Source organism: Leptinotarsa decemlineata, unplaced genomic scaffold (assembly GCF_025532065.1).
Source record: "Leptinotarsa decemlineata unplaced genomic scaffold, Ldec_3_MD MMD2_P_RNA_scaffold_2, whole genome shotgun sequence".
Classification (NCBI taxonomy): domain Eukaryota; kingdom Metazoa; phylum Arthropoda; class Insecta; order Coleoptera; family Chrysomelidae; genus Leptinotarsa; species Leptinotarsa decemlineata.
This window is the reverse complement of record NW_027412529.1, coordinates 4,078,230-4,102,967: the sequence shown is the minus strand read 5'-3', so window position 1 is coordinate 4,102,967 and position 24,738 is coordinate 4,078,230. Positions and strand designations below refer to the sequence as shown.

General features: G+C 36.6%; 1 protein-coding gene across 1 annotated transcript; it reads right to left on the bottom strand.

The window, feature by feature from the left end:
* Positions 1-1,948: 1,948 nt before the first annotated feature.
* Positions 1,949-22,547, bottom strand: LOC111505031 (uncharacterized). Its single transcript, XM_023159773.2, is given in 9 exon segments — positions 1,949-2,041; positions 2,044-2,191; positions 6,999-7,279; positions 8,767-8,916; positions 13,872-13,980; positions 14,097-14,257; positions 15,722-15,808; positions 15,892-15,954; positions 22,183-22,547. Coding segments are annotated over 9 exon segments (1,251 nt in total). The 5' UTR covers positions 22,376-22,547; the 3' UTR covers positions 1,949-1,982.
* Between the last annotated feature and the right edge of the window lie 2,191 nt (positions 22,548-24,738).

Here is a 24,738-nt window from a genome sequence, read left to right as displayed (position 1 = left end):
GTTTTCGATCTGTCTATAAAATTTAAGGTCGTCTGCGACCCAGAGTACTTTAAATTTTGATTGAGATCATTGATGGATTTAATAGAAATTAATCGACCCAGGTTTGTTCCTTGGGGGACTCCAGAGTTTGCGCAAAATTCTCCTGTACAATTACCCCCACATGTGACTTTGAAGTGTAGATTATTCAAATACGAGGCCGGTATGTTGAGTGCTTAGGTATCAGCGTCATTTCTATGAAACTTCTTCAGTATCACATCATAATTAATTTTATCGAATGTCTTCTGAAAATCTATATGAATAACATCGACCTGTTCATTGTTATCTAGATGGTTGAGGACATGATGAATGAATATTAGATTTGTTGACTTCGACTTTTTTGGAACAAATCTGCGGTGTTTATCACAAATGCTTTCGCCAAAATCCCTCCACACTCTTGTATAGATGATCTGTCCAACTTTATTTAACACCCTATCTTATATAACACCCCACACCCCGAATCACCCGACGAATAAACTGACCAGCCAAAAGCTTTTCTCCCTTAGATCCAAGGAGTTACCAACAAAGTAAGCCGATTTCTAAAGAACAGTATTCACAACCAACAATCAAATCTCCACTTTTTCACGGGCACCCAAAAACACAATTCACAATGACGCATAGGGTAAATATGAAATACCATGTTCTACCTGCTCCAGAACTTACATCGGCCAGTCCAATAGAAACATTTCCAACAGAGCCTATGAACATGAACTAGCTGTTCGCAATAAGCTTCAAAAACACCAAAACCATTGCTTCGGAAAAACTCTACAGGCCAGGATAATTCGTGAAGCCATTGAAAACTAAAAATGTCCCAAGTGTTCTAACAAAAGAGATGATTCATTGAGGCTACCGCAATCATGGAGGTCATTATTGTCTCGTCATATATCGCTCAAGGTGATACACTTCAGTTAGAAAGTCAAGAATTGATTTCTGGCAGGTTGGGTACCTGTTACAATACCTCTGCTCTGCTGGCCAGAAGTATAAATACTGGACCCGAACAACAAGGTTATCAGTGTTCACTTGGAACAAAGCAAAGCCAGTGACTAGACTTTTTATCCTTACTTCTGGTAGTAAAAGGGGAGTAGTTGTTTTCTGATAGGTGTCAGTCCATTAACCTACTGTGTAGGGTGTTGAGACTGGCCTGAACGAATTGTTCTTTTAGATGATTTGATTTATAGTCAGTCTTCAAGTATGCCCACTGACTATACGTAAAAGATTTCTTTCCTTATACGAGGAATTGGGCAAATTTCGGATATGCCATTGGTTACCTCGTTCACAGGCAGATGGGGCGACGACAAACCTGTTGTTTGTTGTAGTCTTCAGCTTAGTTGGAGGAATGATACTCTGACGGAATTCGATTTTCAATTATCGAAAATCATCGACTTTATGTTGATGATATACACTACCTTGCACTGACGAGTGGCCAAACAGCCCGAAACCGGTCTGCAAGTGTGTTCCAATAATTGAAAATCTATTGCGGCAGTTGTATCGTCAACAGCATATGCAGGAATAACTTCAGTGAAGAATCCTGCACTGACACCTGTCGGATATAATCCAACGCCCTTCGTGGTATTAGCCAGGGGAGTAGTTGTTTTCTGATAGGTGTCAGTCCATTAACCTACTGTGTAGGGTGTTGAGACTGGCTTGAACGAAATGTTTTTTTAGATGATTTGGAGTAAGTGACACCAGATGCATGCCAAGTATATCATCAGGAACCTCTTTTCAGCTCATTGAGAGCAAACAGATCAAACCTACAACCATGGATGATGATTCTGGTAATGGAACTTCAACATCGTTGATTTTCAGATGGTTATCAAGAATGAGTGTAAAAAATGCTCTATACATAGTCTAATGACGTGTTTTTCAACAGTACTTTGGGCAAGCTTTATCATGCTAATAAATGAATACCCACTTGAGTTTTACATCAATAACTTATATTACTTGAACTAAACATTACAAGGTTGTTGTTGGTAAGTTAGGCACATTCCCAAATTATCTTCGGGGATTCCTCCCTCACGCTGGGTCCAAAGTGAATGCCTATCACAAAGGGCGTTACGCTACTTTCTATTCGACAAGGTGTTTCTCCTGAGGGACATAAGGAAGGTCCGCAGTGAATGAGCTCGCAGTAACTGGGAAGCATGGATTGATCTTCTAGCTGAAATTTAAAAAATTGAAGAAGTGAGCATGGGCACCATTCCTAACGAACAAGATTATTTAATATACATAAGGGATAGCGTTTTTTACTTTCCTCACTAGACAAAAAAACATGTATGGCAATAGTCGAAAGAAGACTCTGAACAAAAAACCGTATGGCGAATAACAATATTCATATAAAGTGAAATACAATCATATGCAATAGAAAGGAAAATGAGTATTAACTTTCACGGTCGGAGATAACTGTGTCAAAGCTATTCTTCAGGTTTTTTGGCCGTGGTATGCAGGTTTTTACGACTGATGTTTCGTCCACTACTGCGATGAACATTATTGAAGTGATGGGGTAACTTCGAAGTGTTTGAATTGTCCTCATCGCAGAAACTAAAATGTTGGGAGGTCTTCGGTTATATACCATCATTAATGGGCGTGGTTTCGTTACACTGAATTGGATTGAATGACCTTGATTGTGTACAATAAAGGACATGGAGCCAGAGTGAGTTCGTTTCCTCTTCCTTTCTATTGAAAATATCTAAATTTCTACTGTCTCTCTAGATATTTTCGGATAGTGATTCTGAGTTTTATCGAGTGTTTGTGTATCTTCGAATGAAATAATGTGGGTACCTTCTTTACGAGAATGTTAGTTTGTTGGTTTGCCAAGGCACAATTTCTCTTGCGTCCTTATACTCATTTTCGAAGTTACAATGTAGATCGACTGCAGCCACAAGGGATCCGGTATACCCCAAAAGTTGCTAAAGCTTAATAGCTGACCCTAGACTCTGTTTATTAGTTTTTGTTTGTTTCACATCGTTTTTCTGTAATCTGGTCTGTAACATTTCTTAACATAGGGGAGTAAAGCATTTCCCTTAGCGGGCCTAGCTGGGGTTGTTTTGGCGTCGTTTCTTCTGGATGGTATCGCCCGCTCGAATTCTATTTCGCTGTACCCATTCCCTTCTTCGGGTGATCCAGTTCCTCGGAAGACTCTCAGTGGTTGGTGGTAAGAGTTTTTAATCAGGTACCTGGTCTGTCTGTGTTGGTTTCATGTACACTATATGGCCCAATGTTCCATCTTCACGTCTGTAGCTGTAGGTCTTTTAAGTTTCTTGTTCCATCGTTAATTGGATTTTTGGGAATAAAATAGAACAAAATGGAATTGGCTTTTTACTATCATGGAGAAAGCCGTAAACCATCATATCCTTAAATATTTAAAAGGCTTGAATATCTTGAGCGGTCATCACTTTATAGCTAGTTTCTTGAAATTTTCATATTTTTCTGAACATGTTTGGTCCAAAATTCTTCAGTGGATACTGTTTCATATATTTTCAAAGACTTCTTGCAAATCAATTATCTCTGTTTGAAGTAATGCCTTTGGCAGCCACATCTGTCCATTCTGCTGCTACATCATCTTCAAGTACCGATTCAAGGAACGGAGATAGCTTGCCCATCTTGGATTCTTGGAATCTGGTAGCGAATTCGTTCCTAAGATCGGCCAGATATTTTACAAACGCTGCAATGTCTTCTTCAGAGCCCTTTTTATATTAAAAAATTGTCGGAATATGAATAAATTCTTGTCTTGCAATATATTTTTCAAAGATATCCAGCTTGCGATGAAAAGCAGACTCGTTTTGTATCAGATCACATATTGATTTTTCATTTCTTTGTGATTCTGTGTTGAGCGCTTTTGATTATCTCAAAATATCTTTTAAAAAAGCTACGACCAGCATATTACGCTTGTTTGTGCTTTCTGGCTCCCTCCGTATCTGAATTTTGCAAGAAGGAGGTTACTTCTTCTTTTATCAGTCAGAAACTTTTGTCGTGTTGCAGTTAAGCCAGAATACGCCGACCGTAATCCGCCTGATGTCGACCGTTGACCTATACCAGTGGTCGCCAACCTGTCGATCGCGAGCTACCGGTAGCTCGCGGAGGCAATTCTGGTAGCTCTCACAACGATTTTAATTTAAAAAATACAAACTGCAAAAATCAGAGAAGCTTCCGAAAATTCCACAAAAAAATCATAAACATCATAAACAGCGGCAACGTTGCGGTGAGCGATCTGCCGCTGACGCCATCAAGCTAGAATCGGCTAAAACCGACCCGACCAACCGGACCAGCGCGTTAGTGTTCGAGAACGATCTGGATTGCTTTGAACGGTATAAATACGCACGGCGCGGCGACATTGCGCTTAGTTTAAAACTGAACGCGTAACCAACGTCAAGCGGTTGGGTTAGTAGAGAACAACAAAAATAATATTATGGCAAGCAGTTGTAAGAAGGTAAAGAAGACATACCACTTCCATTCGGAATGGGAAGAACAATACTTTTTTACAGAAGTTAAAGATAAAAATGTGTGTTTGTTATGTAATACTTCGGTCTCCGTTGCTGAAAAAGGAAATATTGAGAGACATCATGAAACTGTACATTCTAATTTTGAAAAATCATTTCCACTACATTCTGCCGCCAGAAAGGAGAAACAGTTAAAAAAGCAGTTAATTGAACAACAATCAATATTTTTAAGAACAGTCGACAAAAATAAGGCTGCAACTGAAGCATCGTACCGTGTGTCCCAGATAATTGCACAAGAAAAAGAAACCTTATGAAGACGGGGAAATGATAAAACAGGCGTTTTTAGAAGCTGCTGATTCGTTATTTGCCAACTTTAGAAATAAAGACGAGATAGTTTCAGCTATAAAATCTATGCAACTTTCTGCTAATACAGTGATGAGACGTGAAGAAGTAATGAGCAATGATATTTTTTTACAGTTAAGAACTGACTTAGATAACTGTGTTTATTTTTCACTTCAACTGGATGAATCAACAGATGTCGTTGACACTGCCCAGACCGTGTTCCTCAGGATGGTTTTTAGTGATTTTACGATTAAAGAAGATCTTTTGAAGTTCATTCCACTGAAAGGACACACTACTGGACATGAGTTGTTTTCTCATTTAAAAAATATTATTTCTTTCGAGAAAATTCCCATATCAAAAATGGTAGGCTTGACAACCGATGGCGCTCCAGCTATGGTGGGTTGTGATAAGGGTCTGGTGGCGTTATGTCGTAAAGATGAAACTTTTCCGCAATTTCTCTGTTACCACTGCATTATCCATCAGCAAGCATTATGTGGAAATTTCCTGAAACTAAACAACGTTATGAAACTGGTGGTAAAAATTGTGAACAAGATTAGAGCTCATGCGTTACAAAGAAGATTATTCAGAACCTTGGCCGATGAAGTTGACTGTCAATACGGGGACCTACTCCTTCACTCTGAAGTCCGATGGTTGAGTAGAGGACGGGTGCTGAAACGTTTTAATGATGTCCTATCTGGCATAATTCAATTTTTCAAACAACGCGATGAACCGACTCCGGAACTAGAAAATTCAATCTGGCTTAGAGATTTTGGTTTTCTCGTGGAGCTTCAGGGGAGAGACAAAGAACTAGCGGAAATGATTTCTGATATAAAAGCATAAATATGAAATCTGGAGTTTTGGGAACAAAACCTAATTAACAGCGATGCCAAGCATTTTCCTATTCTTTCAGAAAAAATATCTCAAAATCCATTAGAACCCTATGACAACAAATATCATGTAGAAATAATTTCTACCCTGAAGAATAACTTCAAAAATCGTTTTAAGGATTTCAATGAATTGGCTTTAGTAGCGCAGTTTGTTGTTTCACCGTTTATGGAAATTGATATCCAACAGTTTGCAACTTGTGTTATGCAGAACTTTGGCGAAGACATCGCTGCAACAGAAATGGAAGTCATTGAGTTTCAAAATGATTTAGCCTCAAAATCGTTAGTCTCAAGTACTGAATGTATCTGGCCTATTGTAAGTAAAGACAAATATTCAGTTCTATGCCGTGTTGCCTTGAAAGTGAAAGCATTATTCAGTTCAACCTATTTGTGTGAATCTTCTTTTTCCAATATGAAGTTTATTAAGAACAAATATCGCAATCGACTTACAAATGAACATTTGGATAATTGTATTCGAATGGCTGCATCAAATTATACTGCAATCATTAAAAAAATTATCGATGAGTCTGAGTGTCAGCCTTTTCATTGAACGTGCTTTTTTATTTTTCAATGTTTATGTTCATGATAGTGCGTTATTATTAACTATTTTTAAATCATACGTGACATGCCGTTGTGGCTGGATAAAAGTTTGTGTTTATTTTTCAAACACCTTCGTTTGATAGGTAGGAATGTAGCTATGAACAAGTACGTACTAGTAATATTAGTTATTTTGTTATTAGTTTATTATTGTTACCTATGTATTATGTATTACCAGTTAAATAGTAAAATAAATACATATAATGATAAATTAACTGTGGATTATTTCATTTACGTTGCGTTACGTGGCTTCCGTGTGGGTAGCTCGCTGTTTATTCCAAAATTAACAAAGTAGCTCGACACATTGAAGAGGTTGGCGACCACTGACCTATACCAATATATGTTTATACGTGAATAAAATAATATAACAAATTTCCACGAACCATGGCAAATAAACTGTACTATGCGCTCGATGAGTTCCTTGACGATATTTTAGAGGTTTGAGGAGTTTGTTTGGTTTTTCGTTGATTTATTGGCAACGCGTTTTGACTGTTTAGGTACCCTTGCATGTTATACAAAGATTTTTATTTGTTTCGCTAACAATGTCGCTTTGTGTGAAATATTTCAGTTGTACCATTATGTATTTTATCTTCAGTATCGTTATGTTTGTCGATAAGATTTTTAATCTTTGTAGCAGTAAACGTTTATCTCCCTCACATCGGTAACTACTCATCGAACGACCCAAAGGAAAGTGGAACAAACTTACCAAAATTAAGTCGTCTGAATCACAAGGTACCGTTATTTTGTCGTTGCAAATTTGCATGTTCCTGCTCTCTGCCAAATCTTCGCTGCCTTGACCAGATCCGACATCGATCATGCCTTCGTTGGTATCTGTATTTGGACTGATCCTGAAGGCATTTTCATGACAAGGTTCATATGCGATACTGCACATTCCCTGTTCCTGTTTTATGCAGATATTGTAATCTTGGTTGGCCAGGTGTCTTCCATTGTCAGCAAAATTCATTGTCTGGATTGTCCCCCTTGTCCCTGCACAAATTAACTTATTCATTTGAAACCATTGATCTATTATGTAATGTAGTCGAATGAATTATCTATCTATCTGTCAATTTCCGTTTCTTAAGCATTTTATCGAGAAATTAAAGTCTTTGTTGATACAGAAATTGTGGTAAATGCCTTGTCATTTTTCATGAACTGATTCTGAAAAAACTAATTTCCCAGTAAAAGTTAGGGAAGTCTTTTTGGATACTCATAATGACCTTGCTGATGACAAAAACTGCCAAAGACCGTAAGTACCGCAACGAAAGCACCACTAATATCCTTACTAAAGTTAGTCAATAGTTTGAATATATCAATAGATCTTGATTGGACACTTTCCCAATCAGCTTTCCGCCAAAAAATTTTGGAAAATATGTTAAATTTACCTATTTAAGCAGTATTTCCCTCTACAATTCTGGTACATATTTTATTATTTTATTATTTTTATATATTTATAAGTATTTCAAGGATTATATGAACTTTAATTTTTTTATCCATGTAATTAGGCTGTAATAGCTTGTGTGGATAATAAATAAATAAATAAATCATGATGCTATTTTATACCATGAAATATAAAAAAACAAATTCCTCCTCATTCAACATAACTTCCCGTACAAACGTACATAATTTGAATCATGAATAAAAGCCTACTGAATGTACCTCCCTTTAGAATGGAATATTCTCTATGCAGTCAGATTCTGAAAATTATAAGAACACAAAATGTTAACAAACTCATACAGTTTCATAAAAATATTTTTTTTTTAATTTTCAGGTAATTTTTTTCTTTGTTTGTTTAGGGTTAAGTGAAAGAATATTTTCTGTCGTGTTTATATAATATTTCAATTATTCCTAGAGATGAGCAAATCCATGAACTTTCCACCAGAAATAACTTTCAACTACATCAACCTTATAGTAGATTGACAGTATCAAAGAATCACCCCATGTGCTTTGGGGTTGATCTATATAATGAGCTTAGCGGGGACATTAAATCCTCAAATATGAATGTCTTTAAAAGGCGACTCAAGATTTTCTATTGCAAAAAGCATACCACTCTGTGGATGAGTTTCTCCTTGAATCATAATTTGATTGTAGCTTATTAACATTTTTATGTATGTTTTACCTTGAAATCTACTATTTATTGTATTCTTTTCGATGATAAATCATCATTATTATATTTTTGGACATCGATGACACAGAGTATTTGAAACTTTAATGACCCACAAGTTAATCGATTTCTTTCAGAATGTAGAGGAAGAAGGGTAGAACTTTTGAGCACCTTGTCGGCTTCAAGTATCGGGACAAATATCATCCAATTTCAATATATTTGTTCTAGAATCTCTAACAAAATTCTTAGAAGAACGGAGACAATAAACATATTCATGTTGTCAGGTTTTCGAGAACCTTTTATCCTTGAACTTTGTTATTGAGTTGCTCATCATCTATAACTCGTTTGAAGTACACTCAATTCCAATTCTTACCTTCATAATACTGTAAACAATCTACTGGGGCTCTCTGAGAAAATGCTACTTGTACCACACGCACTTCCCATAACCTGCTTACAGCTTTTCCATTCAGGTTCATGCTGATCGTGATTGGTTCATCATTTATTGTCTCAATGTCGAAATACACTGAAAAAAACAGGAGAATAATAGTGAAATAGATTCATTTTCAAGCTACTTGATGAACAAAAAGTATCATGTATATTTCAGAGGGGGTGAGCCAGAGAAATTCTTTGCAACGTCCGGTGTCCCCCAGGGATCGAACTTGGGCCCCCTTCTGTTCCTGTGTTTCATCAATGATCTTTCTGATTCTGATATGACGATGATTGCAAATTCTCTACATGATTGGTGTAGTGGTGGTTATAAATTCCAAAGTGAATATTAAAAATCTATTAATCTATTATAGCTTAAATAAGGTAAAATATATAGCAAAACATACACAAAAGTGAGACAAAAGGAAAACCATGTCAGCATGGTTTAACATGAATATGTTATCTATCCAGAAGACTTCAGATATGTTTTCAACTTTTTCTTGAAACTATATATGGAGTAGTGTTTCAATTCACTGGGCAGAGCGTTATATTGATTTGATAGAGTTGTAAATAAAACTACGAGAAAAGCAGGCTGTCGAGTGTTTTGAATAATAAAAGTGTGACGGTTTCATGTCCTCGGATTATTCTGAGATTTGAAAGTTTTACATCTTTCATAAATATAATTTGGCTTTTTGTAAATGGGGAATTTATGTGTATTGACAAGTAGGTGGAACTGCCAGGTTTTAGCAATCAGTAACCAACCTGAATCCTCGAACTTGGGGGATATATGGCCGAATTTTCGGATGCAATTGTTTTGTATTTTTTGTAAGCGGATTACATCAATTTGTATCAAAGCAGGCCCGTAGATTATATCGCAATATGCTAATCTAGAAATATGAGTGTTTCGCAAAGTTTCAACTTCAATTTGGAAGTCATAATATCTCTACCTTGATAGATTTGACGTAAAATACTGTACGAGCTACGACAAAGTGAATTTATATGTTTGTGAAATCTCAAATCAGCATCTAGCCATAAACTCCAGTTCTTGATTTCTGTAATTATTTGTAGTAAGTCTTGTCCAAGATTGATTTCAATTCTTCCTTCAATTTCCCACCTCTTGTGTTTCGGACCAAAAAGTATTAGTTGAGATTTTTTAGAATTCTATAGGTAGATCCATTGATTTTTGTAGATCGCTGTTAATTTTTTCCATTGCCACCTGCCAGTTACTTGGAGGAAATCGATAATATAACTGAGTGTCATCTGCATAATGATAAACTGTGGAATGATGAATCATTTCATGGAAGTCAGATACATATAGAGAGAACAGAATAAGGCCAAAGATAGAGCCCTGAGGTACTCCATAGTCAACAGGTAAAGCACTAGAACATCCAGACATACTGACCGAGTTCGATTTCTGAGGTAACTTTTCAATAGATCTGCAGTCCCTCCACTAAATCCGAGAAATGACATTTTCCTACACAGAATATTGTGGTCTAATATATCGAATGCTTTACTGTAGTCCAAGAGTACCATGGCAGTTACTTCATTATTGTCAGTTGCTTTGAATAAATCTTGGGTGTGGTGCTATGGAATGCACGAAATCCAGATTGAACATTCGTTATTGAATTATTGTTGTATACAAAAAAAGCAATTTGATTTTTCAGAATCATTTCGAACACATAGATAGGATAGACTTCAAAAATATCCGAACATTTTCCTGACTCAGAGCACAATTACCGTATGCCACTGTCAACATTCCGAGTGTTTTTGAGCTCCCAATTCCACAACATTTGATGCAAATTCTTCGATCCAGTTTTTTTCGATAGCAGAAGAAAGCCTAACTTTGATGCCTCTCACCAACAAGCTAAACATGCTAAATAGCTGGAACTATGAACATATATTCGAGACCAGTGTACCAACATGAAAAAAATAAAAAACGCTAATTCAATGTACAAAGCTCGCCAAATTTGAACATTACCGTTATTTTTTTTAATAGTCCACTAGGTTAGGTTAGGTTAGGTTTTCTTGAAATTATATATGGAGTAGTGTTTAAATTCACTGGACAGAGCGTTATATTGTTTGATAGAGTTGTAAATGAAACTACGAGAAAAGCAGGCTATCGAGTGTTTTGAAATGATAAAAGTGTGACGGTTTCGTGTCCTTGAATTATTCTGAGATTTGAAAGTTTTATATCTTTCATAAATATAATTTGGCTTTTTGTAAATGAGGAATTTATGTGTATTGACAAGTAGGTGGAACTGCCAGGTTTTAGCAATCAGTAACCAACCTGAATCCTCGAACTTGGGGGATATATGGCCGAATTTTCGGATGCAATTGTTTTGTATTTTTTGTAAGCGGATTACATCAATTTGTATCAAAGCAGGCCCGTAGATAGTAACTGTAGATAGATCCAGTAACTTTTGTAGATCGCTGTTAATTTTTTCCATTGCCACCTGCCAGTTACTTGGAGGAAATCGATAATATAACTGAGTGTCATCTGTATAATGATGAATTGTGCAATGATGAATCATTTCATGGAAGTCAGATATATATAGAGAGAACAGAATAGGGCCAAAGATAGAGCTCTGAGGTACTCCATAGTCAACAGGTAAAGCACTAGAACATCCAGACATTCTGACTGACTCCGATTTCTGAGGTAACTTCTCAATAGATCTACAGTCCCTCCACTAAATCCGAGAAATGACATTTTCCTACACAGAATATTGTGGTCTAATGTATCGAATGCTTTACTGTAGTCCAAGAGTACCATGGCAGTTACTTCATTATTGTCAGTTGCTTTGAATAAATCTTGGGTGTGGTGCTATGGAATGCACGAAATCCAGATTGAACATTCGTTATTGAATTATTATTGTATACAAAAAAAGCAATTTGATTTTTCAGAATCAGTTCGAACAACATAGATAGGATAGACTTGAAAAATATCCGAATATTTTCCTGACTTAGAGCACAACTACCGTATGCCACTGTCAACATTTCGAGTGTTTTTGAGCTCCCAATTCCACAACATTTGATGCAAATTCTTTGATCCAGTTTTTTTCGATAGCAGAAGATAGCCGAACACGCAAAAAATTTCTAACTTTGATGCCTCTCACCAACAAGCTAAACATGCTAAATAGCTGGAACTATGAACATATATTCGAGACCAGTGTACCAACATGAAAAAAATAAAAAACGCTAATTCAATGTACAAAGCTCGCCAAATTTGAACATTACCGTTATTTTTTTTAACAGTCCACTAGGTTAGGTTAGGTTAAAAGTGAGTGGGTCTATTCGACCCTCCACCGCAACCCGCAAGGGTTTATTGTGGCTCACACCTATTCACACTCGACCAAACAAACCTAACTTCTTCACGAAGCCGATTAGTTTGTATGGTGATTGGTCTTTCAGGTCAGATGGTAAAAGTACGGATCTGCCGAACTCTAAAGACCTGATTCGGTCCCCAGCGGGACAGGCTCAAAGTATATGCTCTATTGAGGAGGTAGTCGGATAGTCAAGTTGCAAGATTCCCACCTTGATACCCCTGACAACCTTCCCATATGAAGGTTTTTGCACGTCACCTACACCTGATGATGCCTTAGATTCAGGCGTGCAGGGCTTTTTCGCCTCTGGTTTTGGTGAATTATCACTTGAGCGCAAATGTCTGCTAACCTGCCCATGGGGGGGTTTGTTCCCCCACCTGAGACAGATTCTACGTACGCGGTAGAAAATTTGGTGCAAAGTGGTTGAGGAGATGACTCAAGATGACCTCTTGAGGAGATGACTTAGTCATTTCCTGGCTGCACCACCAAACCTTTTTTTTAAGGTTCAGTTGTTGGATCAGGAATTGGGAAGTTGAGAAGCTCTCGCTACTGAACTAAATTTACAGGGAGGTCAGTTGGAGTCGTAAACTCAACATCCATCTCCTCTGTCGACTTGCTCCTGAACTAAATTTACAGGGAGGTCAGTTGGAGTCGTAAACTCAACATCCATCTCCTCTGTCGACTTGCTCCTGAACTAAATTTACAGGGAGGTCAGTTGGAGTCGTAAACTCAACATCCATCTCCTCTGTCGACTTGCTCCTGAACTAAATTTACAGGGAGGTCCGTTGGAGTCGTAAACTCGACATCGATCTTCTCTGTAGACTCGCTTCTGAACTGAATTTACAGTGAGGTCAGTTGAAGTCGTGAATTAGACATCCATCTCCTCTGTAGATTCGCTCCTGAATCAAATTTATAGGGAGGTTAGTTGGAGTCGTAAACTCAACATCCATCTCCTCTGTCGAGTCGCTCCTGAACTAAATTTACAGGGAGGTCCGTTGGAGTCATAAACTCGACATTCATCTCCTCTGTAGACTCGCTTCTGAACTGAATTTACAGTGGGGTCAGTTGGAGTCGTGAACTCGACGTCTATCTCCTCTATAGACTCACTCCTGAACTAAATTTACAGGGAGGTCAGTTGGAGTCGTAAACTCGACATCCATATCCTCTGTAAACTCGCTTCTGAACTGAATTTACAGTGAGGTCAGTTGGAGTCGTAAACTCGACATCCATCTCCTCTGTAGACTCGTTCCACAAGTGATTCTGTCATTCCCGTATCCAGCGAGGCTACGTGGAAGCAGGCATCCGATGGCAGGTTTGCTCAACCCCCACATCCCAAGCCAATGCACTCGCCAAAAACAGCATGCACAGTGGTTCAGGTAGTGAAAGATGAACAAAGACAACCAACCCAGTCAGTCCACCATGTTCAGTTCTTTAATTAACACATTCACACACTGTGAGGAAGACTGTACGTTCACCTTGTTTAACATAAACATGATAACTTGATTGGTGAAACGCAGTCGAGGAGAGTATTACAGTTCTGGTCAGTGGAAAATGGGTTTTTGTTGGAAAACAATATTGTGAAGGTTTTTTGAAGACAGGATAAAGACCGGGATTGTGAAATTTCATTGTCTGATAACATACTAAAATTAGAAATAATGGAATAAAACTCCAGCGAAATAGTTTCATACTTAACTACTGAAAACTCACGACTAAGAAGAAGATATTCACCTACCGTGCTGGCCACTGTTGAATCCACACATCGTCAATTCCTTAGTGTAGTTTCCGACAGACATAGAAAATACGTCGTCCTCACACACTCCAGTCCTTCTATTTGGCTGTCCCTGTAAGAAGAAACGAACACTAATTGCGTCTTCAGTATCAACGCAATATTAAAATAATTTCGCAGGTTTCTCTGAACGAGACAAACCAATCAGATAACCCGTTAGTTGACACTCACCAAATTGAAGTGTATAAAGTCTAATCGCAGCTGCGCGATGTCTTCGTCGATTTTTCTGACAGTCAAGGCACACGAGGACATATCTCTCGTTAGATCCGGAAAATCCGGATTGACGAAGTAGGTTATATTGTTGTTAGCTTCTTGTTTACATGTTGCGGTAACTGAAACAAAACTGTTTTATTATTCGACATTTGACCCGAACGAAAACGGCATCGAGCACTTTTGGAGTTCACCACTTTGGAGGTTAGCACATTTTTGATTCACTTATACTTGTATTCGTGTTTTTTTTTTATTTACAGCCAGTTTGCTCTATTCAGTGGCCAGATTTAGAGCCAAAGTAGCATAATGTTGATACATTTGGGGCAATGAATCATTACTCACGCGTCACCAATATTTGACGCGATAATAATAACTCTCTATTATTGGCTATTGCTTCAGTTCAGGCGAAGTGATCCAATTCTATTCGAGGGGGTACAAAGGTCTTGCTTTACGCAATACTGCACCCCATATTTATTTTTCCCAGATTATTCGTTTTTGTTAGGCACTTCTTCCAACGGCGGACATATACAGTACATAAAAACTATCATATTCTTCATAAAATATTATTTGTTGCGACCCTACTCCCACGTAGACATTCTGTCCACCCCGGCCTCCAACCGGCGTGAATCGGAGTATATATTAATTCCACTTAGCACTCCCACGTGGACATCCGGTCGACTTCGGCCTCTAACCGGCGTGAATGGGAGCATGTATTTTATATATCACACTTTAGTACTCCCACGTGGACATCCGGTCCACCCTGGCGTAAATGAAGGTACTATTTATTTTAAAACACTTTGATAATTTTTATTAACACTATTTTTAATTTAATATTGATTCATCAGTCGCGTGATGGGTCTAGCTAGAGGTTCCTGATACAAGATGCAGAGCCTGTCGCAATGTGCTTGATTCCCTGATGCACTCGCTGTCAGAATGTCCAGCGTATGCGAGTTCAGCCTATATCCATCGACATGACGCGGCCCCAAGAGTACCGATAATGATAACGATAACGATAATGATGATGATAGCAACAACGATACTGATAACGATAATGATAAAGATAATAATACCGATAATGATAATGATAACGATAATGGATAATGACTGGATACAGCCTGTAAAATCGTCAGAAGTTCGGATCCCCTTCTCTGCATGGTCCGTTACCATGAGAGAGCAGGAATTGGAGCATTTCTCCTTAGGGCAGCTGCCCGAGCAGCTGATGAACTCGGTATAGTTTACGACACTGAACGAGGTAATCACAACTCTGTCACCTGTTCAGCAAAAAGCTCGAATAAAAGCCGCAGAGATCACCTTACTTCTGCGGAAACACAAGGATGAGCCAAAGCCTATATCCATCGACATAACGCGGCCCTAAGAGTGCTATATTACCATCTACGGCACTCTTACGATATTGACGAGACACTGGTGTTGACCTACGCTCCGGGGAATATTGAATCTGAACTCATGATTATTTCTTATCAGTTCTGTGGTGTGCCGCACTGTTACTGAGGATTTGATGTGGTAAGGGGGGAATGGGGAAGAAAGTGATGAAGAAAAACATTGGTTGATGTTATAGAAAAACTCACATACGCAACATACACCAAATCCGAGAGCACAGAAGCCAAAAGATTTTCCTCCCTGTATCCTGCACTCATATGTGTTCATGCAAACTCCTGAAAATATAAAAATCAAATTTACTTATGAAACTCGTAATCACAATTTCAAATAAGTGTTATAATTCTGAATGAAAACGTACCTTTCCGTCGCCCGTCATTCGAGTTACATTCTTCTTCGAATGGAACTGGGAAGAAATTCAAAACTGGAAAAAAAATTGATGGTAAATATCTAGAAAGGAATATCCTGAATTGGTTTTGACCTTCTATAAATTATGCTACAAAATATCGGGTAAAATTAAAATTTCGGGGATAATAGATAGACAGATCAATATCAATAGATATGAGATATAAACATATTCTCTGCCGTTTTTGTATAGGAAGACGAATAGGTTGAAAAATTATTTTTCGTAACCACAGGTTGAGTCAACAATATTCCCTCGGTCCATTGCTATCAGAGGAAACAATTTTTCGAGCTACTCTATTTTTTGCAGTCATAATCGATACATACTATCTTTCAAAATTATTTTCTGGCATACTGGGTGATTCAGCTGAGCGTGGCCAACCAAAGGTTTAATTTTTCAAATAGAACACCCAATATATGAATACGTCATTTGATACCATATTTTTTTTAGCTCTCTGAGCAATTTTTATTTAATAATTTTCATTGCGGCATTGGCAAATTCCAGAAAAATATATTTTGCAGACAATTGTTTTTACTTCACCACCTGCATGTCTACGGCCGATACGTGGATTTTTTTTAGGAATAGTTAGTCAACATCACTCTGATAATTTCTGGAATCTCAACTTTTTTAAACAGACGTAATTCAACTTTTTCAAACCAAGTTTTAGTAATTGTTGTAACCACAAAAAATGTATTTCCTTACTTTGTGATATTGATGACTTCATGTTTTGATGTCAAAACCAAAAAAAAATCTACTTCAATTATTACGGAAGATACGGGGGTGTTTCCATAAGAAGTGAGACAAATTCGGATTTTTCAGGACTGAAATTTTTTCAGGAAAAAAATGTAATCGTAGTAAGTTGGTAGTCCTGATCAAGAATCTGAAGGAATTTTGAGCCTATTCTGCCCCCTAATATGTTTTACCGTAGAAATGGGGTGTTCCACCGCGAGTGGCGGACAGTGTATATCACTTTGGCCAACTCCATCCAGGTGGTAGGTGCATTTTGAGCATTTCCATCAGTCCTGAGAGTTTCATCATTCCACCTCGAATATTACGGAAGATACGGGGGTGTTTCCGTAAGAAGTGAGACAAATTCGGATTTTTCAGGACTGACATTTTTTCAGAAAAAAAGTGTAATCGTAGTAAGTTTGTAGTCCTGATCACGAATCTGAAGGAATTTTGCTATTTTGCTCCCTAATATGTTTTACCGTAAAAATGGGGTGTTCCATCGCGAGTGGCGGACAGTGTATATCACTTTGGCCAACCCCATTCAAGTGGAGGTGCATTTTGAGCATTTCCATCATTCCTGAGAGTTTCATCGTTCCACCTCGAATATTACGGAAAATAGGGGGACACACTGAAGAAGTGAGACACACTGTATATATAAAACTAATATCTTTTGACGTAAAAAACATGTTTTCTAGCGTTCCAACAAATGAATGCCTCCCTCTAGTTGAATGTAATACTAAACCGTTCTGTAATCTCTTAAATACATGTCTGACACAAAACTTTTTCAAATTCAACAATAACTTTTATTCACAATACTCAGGTCTCTCTATGGGCTCACCATTAAGCACCATACTCGCAGAAACATATCGTGTTTTGGTACAGATACGTTGATGACATACTAGTGGGCTTTGATGGTTCTAACAGACAAATTAGCCAATTTTTGAACTTCCTTGATAGTTCACACAGCAAAATTGAACTCACTGTAGAAATGGAACAAAACAGTGAGCTTAATTTCTTGGATTTGAATATTTTAAAAATTAACAACGGTTTTCAATTTAATATCTATCGAAAGAATACATTCACAGATTGTACGATCCCCTTCGACTATTTCAGTCCAACCTCACATAAATTAGCAGCTTTTAGGTCCATGATACACAGAGCATTCACAATCCCTTTGCCTGAAGTGAATTTTCAGAATGAATTGAAAGTCATCAAACAAATAGCAGTCAATAATCAGCTACCTGTGTCCTTAATTGAAAAGACTATTTCAGGTAGAACCCATAAAAGTATTATGGGAGAACTGTACCCATACATCAAAGAACAGAATACATACAAATATAGCAGCATTAATTACACAGGTAAACTTTCAGTAAATATTCAAAATTACTTTTCCAAATTCAACATAATAACATCTTTCATAAGTAATAATAATTTAGGCAAGATCATATTTAATGCAAAACCTAGACGTGGCAGAATGAAGAAATCTGGCATATATGGAATAGAATGTAGTGAATGCTCTGCAGTATATACAGGCTAGATTGGTAGAAATTTCGAAGTAAGACTCCGTGAACACGTCAGTTCAGACAAAAAATCTTCTATGTACGAACATCTACAAGAAACAAACCACAAAATAAGTAAGGAAAACCTCAAAATCTTACATACATGTAGTAAGGGAAGGAAAATGAATTTGTTGGAGGCCATGGAAATCAATAAATCCATTGAAAACTCAAAATATAGAACCCTTAACGAACAAACATATTTGTGTAGGTCTCCACTTTTGAATTTATTAAGATGACAACGCAATTAATCACAGTTTGAAGTTTATGTAGTTATATCTTATTACCTACTATTATTATAGTATTATATCTTATTACCTACTCTCGGTCAGTAGTGTAAAAACCGACACCTTGGTCGTATTAATGTCAATACATTAAGTAAGCGGAAATTATATTATTACTATATCTATATTATTTAATTGTATTTCCTTACGTTTACTTACTCAAATTTGTTTTTCTAATATTCAAACTAATCGCTAGTACATTAACATTTTCCACGCCATCTAGTGATAGTTTTGTTTGTTGCCTAAATTATCAACAGCGTTGGTCACTAAATGTTTGGGTTGGAATTTTCAGAAAGAGAGTTATCGGTCCGTATTTTTTGATAGGCATCTCTCAATGGAAGAAAATATGTTACATTCCTTCGGCACGACTTTAGAATTTATTGGACGGGGTTCCATATAGAACAAGACTTAGAATGTGGCTACAACAAGACGGTGCACCACCACATTTTAAAACTGAGGGACGATCATTTAAATTAAAAATGGTGGCGTGGCACCCAGATCACCTGAACTGACCAGTATGGATTTTTTATGGAGGTATATCAAATGGATTGTTTACTAAACTTCTCCAACGTCTATAAATCTGTTTAAAATCTGTTTTTTCCGTTAATCAGCTGTCGCCCCCATACGAACGACAACTCTCAGAAGTTGAGAAACTTGTGCGAGCTTTGGACAAACGAGGTCTTACCTTTTAACGTGTGATTCCTAACACGGTTGCAGAATCATTCCAGCTTCAACCAGATAAATTCTCTCGAGAAAAATATGTGGTCGAGGCGGGAATCGAACCCACGGTCTTCCGATCGTGAGTCGGGCGCACTACCACCACGGCCAAGATATGAAACGAAGACTAACTAGAGCTTTCAGGGAAATCCCAGAGTATATGCTGGAACGTGTAGATAATTCGTTTAAAAAAAGACTGACATTATGTGTTGCCGAAAATGGTCTCCATTTTGAACATCTTTTGAACTCCTCAATTCAATAAAAGTCGAATGACGTATTCATATACTGGGTGTTCTAAAAAAAAAATATAACTTTGGATGGCCACGTTAGCCTGAATCACCCAGTATGCGGGAAAATAATTTTAAAAGGTTAGTATTCATCAAAAGTTCACATATCGATGACTGCAGAAAAAATTGAGAAATTCGAAAAATTGTTTTCCCTGATAGCAATGGACCGAGGGAATCTTGTTGAAACACCCTGTATTGTGTGTTGAATGAATTTAATTGTACTGATAACAAACATATTCAAATTTGTAGAAGTTTTCTCGAGATATCCCAATTGAAATTTACGAAATTCTTCTTTTTTTGTAAGTGAAACTTCAATTTCAAACATGAAAAAAGATATTCTTTCAAATGATGATGAAAACCAGACCAAATACACAAGGGAATGGTGGATATAAAACAGTTTCAAATAGAGACCGAAGCAAAAATTCACTATCAAAAATGCTTTCATGTTTTCATAAAAACTGCAATTAATAAAAATGAAATATCGACTTATGTATTCATGCACAGATACATGTGCCTGTGTTTTCATGATATTAGTTACATTTGTACAAATATCTGATCAAAATATGTGTTATAAAACTCTTGTAAGAGAACTTTTGTAGTTTTTCAAACACAGTGTGCTCAGTTCACTTTTTAAATCTACTATAGTTCACTTTGACATTCAAAGACGAAAAGTGTCACGGAGGAAAACACAGCAAAGAACGATTTTACCGTACTGCAAATATGCATTGAACGGAAAAACGAAAATCCCTAGTTTTGGGCAAACCAAAGAACCTCAAATGCTTCAAGGGATCAATTATTTTCCCATTGCTTATGATGCCAATAAAAAAGCATGGATGAAGACGGAGATATTCAACGATTGGCTATTACGTCGAAGTTCTGCCCCCAGCCACCATACTCTCCAGACCTGTCGCCAACCGACTTTCACCGTTTAAGGCACTTCGATAACTATCTCACCGGTAGAACCTTCGCCAATCGTCGACTTCATCAAATCCCAAGCACACAATTTCTATGTTAACGGAATTCATCGATTTGTATTACGTTGGTAAAAGTGTACTAATTCAAATGGCGTTCATTCCGATTTTGAAACAACCTAATAGAATTCACCTTTGAGTGAGTTGAAGATGAAATTATTCAATCCAATATTTTTTTATGATTTATTGAACATTTTCATTCACATCATAAGTATAATCGAAAGATGGAATGATGTGAATAAAAAATGTAAAATGAAGCCATAAATAATTTCATCTTCAACTAAGTTATTTCTCTTTTGAAAGGTGAATGAGTGAGGCAGATTCATCATTATTACATCTTATTATTATAGCAGGGGAGCCCACGATGCAAAATGGGGATTTACTCGAGCGTCATTGAGACATATTAGGTTGCAAAGCTTAGAGGATTAGAAGAAAAAAATGTTATATAATATATAACTTTTCATCGGTGGGGGAAGCGGCTATAGATTTTTAAATATATGCTGAAGATTAAGCACTGTCATACTCGAGCGCGTCAGATATTGATAGTGTCAATGTCCTACTTATTTTCAATAATGTTCGTATGTTAATCTGATCGTTTGCATGATGTGGGTGGTGGTACGTAAGGGTTAAAAGTAAAAAGGAAAAAAATTTAATCTAGCGCGTCAGATTTTCTACGGGGGTGTTAAGTGCAACAAAAAAAAGCTCTCATTCAATAATCTGATCTGACGCAAAGTCTCGGCCATTATTATAATATGCAAAAAAAAATCGTCATTTTGAAATACTCAAGCGCGTCAGATTAAGATATATATGGTTCATCTTTATGTTCTAGACGTGCTGTCTCATAATCTGACGATTATCTAGAGGGATTCGCCTAATCTGACAAAAAAATATTTTGTGTATGTTTTTTAAGTAGAATACTTGTATTTATAAGAAAATAATTTTTACAAAGTGCTCAAAAAAATTCATTTTTTTTCAATCAATTGATTAATTAATCATCTTTATCTTCATCACGAACGAGTCTCTGTGATCAGCTGTGAGGGCGTCATGGCAACAGAATTCTTAGTGGGGACGGAGTGAGAGAGTAATAGACAGAGAAAATTGAAACAGGAGTAGAAACTCGGAGAAGGAAATATAGGTATAATACAGCTGCACGCATTAAACTTTATCGACGAATTTTTGTTATTTCGTCTTGCGGAAATCGTCAGATTATATATTTTTCGTTATCCTTGAATTATTTTTTCAAAATAAAAAAAAAATTAGCTACGCTCGAGAATGTCGGAATGAAGTTATTTTTTACAACTTTGCTGCCCTCCCCTTTCTTTACGTCCTTCTCAAATTGTCAGATTACTGGAATATACACTTTTCAGCATGTAATTAACTCACCCTTCCTTAATCTGACGCGCTCGAGAATTGCTGATGATCAAGTTATTTACTAATCTGATCCTTCACGGACGGCCTTATATATGAGGCTCATATTTGGTGGAGGTACTTAACCGGGTACAAGGTATCCCCCTGTATATTGATCTGCCGCGCTTTATTAAATCCCGAAATCCCCGCTTGGGCTCCCCTATTATTATACATTACCTCAAAAAACAATGTAATAATGAAATTTTTACTGAATCTTTTGTGCCATATTCATGGTTTCTAAGTCTGATGTTGAAGAAAATTGGATCTATTCAATTGAAATGCCGAAATTTCAACTCACCTCTTGGAAATCGGGAACTATTCCAGAATTTTCTATCACCAATCATATTATCACCAACACTATTTCCCAAATTAAGTGAAAACTCCCCATAATCTTCTGCCCAAATATCGGAAACGTTCCTAAACGGTTTCCCAAGAACACAATACACCAGAACGAATTGTAAACAAAACACAATTATTTTCACTTTCCGCATAATATCAAAATTCAAACGCCTCGAGCTAATCCCAACCGAAGCTCATTATAGAATCGCCCGATCGGATCTGATGAAAATTCCTCTCTGCAAGAACGGCACAACCAGCATCTGGGCTATCAGGCTAGGTCACAATCTACAATACTAATCCGCAATTTGTGCCAACGGCTCGCTGATGATGGCATGATCCGTTAGTTGATACAATACATAACTTTTTTTATGGCAATGCCAATTGAAGTTCATCTACATACTGGTTTGATCTGATATTGTACCGGGATCTGTACAGGTTGTCCGTCGAGGAGCGTTTTTTGAGAGTTAATATGAAGAGAAATAATAATAATAATAATAATAATACTTTATTTATAATACATATGTTTTATAATAATACATATGTATGCGGATGACACTCAACCCTAATGACGTTGCTACTGCTAATCAAAAATTGAATGAAGATTTAGTTCGTCTTATTTCAGCATCTGAAGCTTATAACCTCGCAATTAATTCAAAACAAAACTAATCTGCTTGTTTTGGTACTAATCGTAGCTTGGTGGAGAGACATATTAATATTGTTATTGGTGATACAGTAATATGCCCCACGAACGTGGCAAAAAAATTTAGGTATCGAAATGGACGTGAATTTAAGGTTTACAAAACATGTCACAAAATGTGTTCAAAGAAGTTACATGAGTTTGAAAATGCTTTATCCTCATCGTCATTTATTATCAATGAGTTTGAAAATAAAATTAACAAGTGCTCTTGTGTTGAGTCATTTTGCATATTGTGATGATGTGTATGGTTCATGCCTGGATAAAAAAGATATTTTAAGAATTGAGAGAGTTCAAAAATCATGTCTTAGGTATACATATGGTATCAGAAAATATTACAGAATTTCACATAAACTTAAAGAAACCAATTGGTTGACTATGGAAAATACACGTGTTTTACACTCGGCTACCCTCTTTCATAAAATATTGATTAACAAATGTCCATCATATTTGAGGTTTAAATTTGAGGTTTAAAGGGTTACTTTCTCCGCCGCCCCATCGAACCACTCTATATCGACGATCCTTCAGTTATAATATATATAGTTTGTACAATAATATTCCACAAAAATATAAAGTTAGTAAAGTTTCTTCATTTAAGTGCTGTTACAAAAAATATCTCATCGCTGCTCAATTATAAAGTCATTGATTTCATAGATTTTATACTTCTGAAAAATTTTCAGTAACAAATTTGACATGTTTTCTCTCTCTCTATCTCTCTTCCCTCTCTCTCTTTCCTCTCTCTCTCTCCTTCCTCTTTTTTTTCTCTTCCTTTTTCATTGTTTTTTCTCTCGTTTAGTTTTCTTCTCTTCAAGGCTAGAACTAAAATCAACAGTACCCTTCCGGTACATGTTGTTTCTAGCCTTCTTTGTAGTTTTTTTTCATCATTTTTATAGATTGTATATTTATGGTATTTATATGAAACTACAAATAAATATTATTATATTATTATTATTTTCTCAGTGATATGCTGAAATATCTATTGAAATCAAATGACAGGCATAATGATCTCCTGAGGACGCTAACTTGGTTAGCGAAACGCGCGTTGAGGGACCTTAATTTTGTTCTGATGTTGAGAAAGTGTTATCCAGTACGAACTATCAAGATGCAGAAACATGTATACAGGTTGTAACTAAATAAGTGTAAAACATTTAAGGAGGTGATTCCTCATCGAAAAAAAGATAGGATCTTTCATATAAAGAAATATCATTGGAGCAACCCTTGTTAAGATACAGCCCCTTAAAGGGGGTACATAAAATTTGTATAACAATTTTTTTCACAAGCACTAAATAAGTTACAATATTGAAATTGCCCTGACGTTTTGTACTACCAAAAAGACACTTAGCCAGAAATTTATTTGGTTCTCCCCATTGTTGTAAGGGGTGGAAAACGCAACCTCTAAAATTTATTTCCAATGTGAGTTTTTGTCTTATTATTTGTTTACCATATAAAAATTTATTTCCGATAGCCTGTTTCATTCTAAACAAAAAATGTCTCTATGGTTTTTTCGCCAAAATAAACTAGTTAGCAGCAAAAAATTATTTTACGAACAACTACAGAGATACATCGTCATAAATGCCAAAATACGAAACTAATCTATCTAGTAGGTCGTTATTAGCGATAGTGACAATTAAATTGGTATGACGCTGTCAGTTTGTGAATTTTCGAAATTGAATTGATACTAATTGTGTGTTGTTGTTCTGTTCTTAATTTGTTAATTTAATAATTCACTTGTTCATTCGACAAAAGAACGCAGGATTGTGGTCGCCATAGAGAAGTACGAACACCACAGCTTTTATTTTTCTTGAATAACTATTGATATCT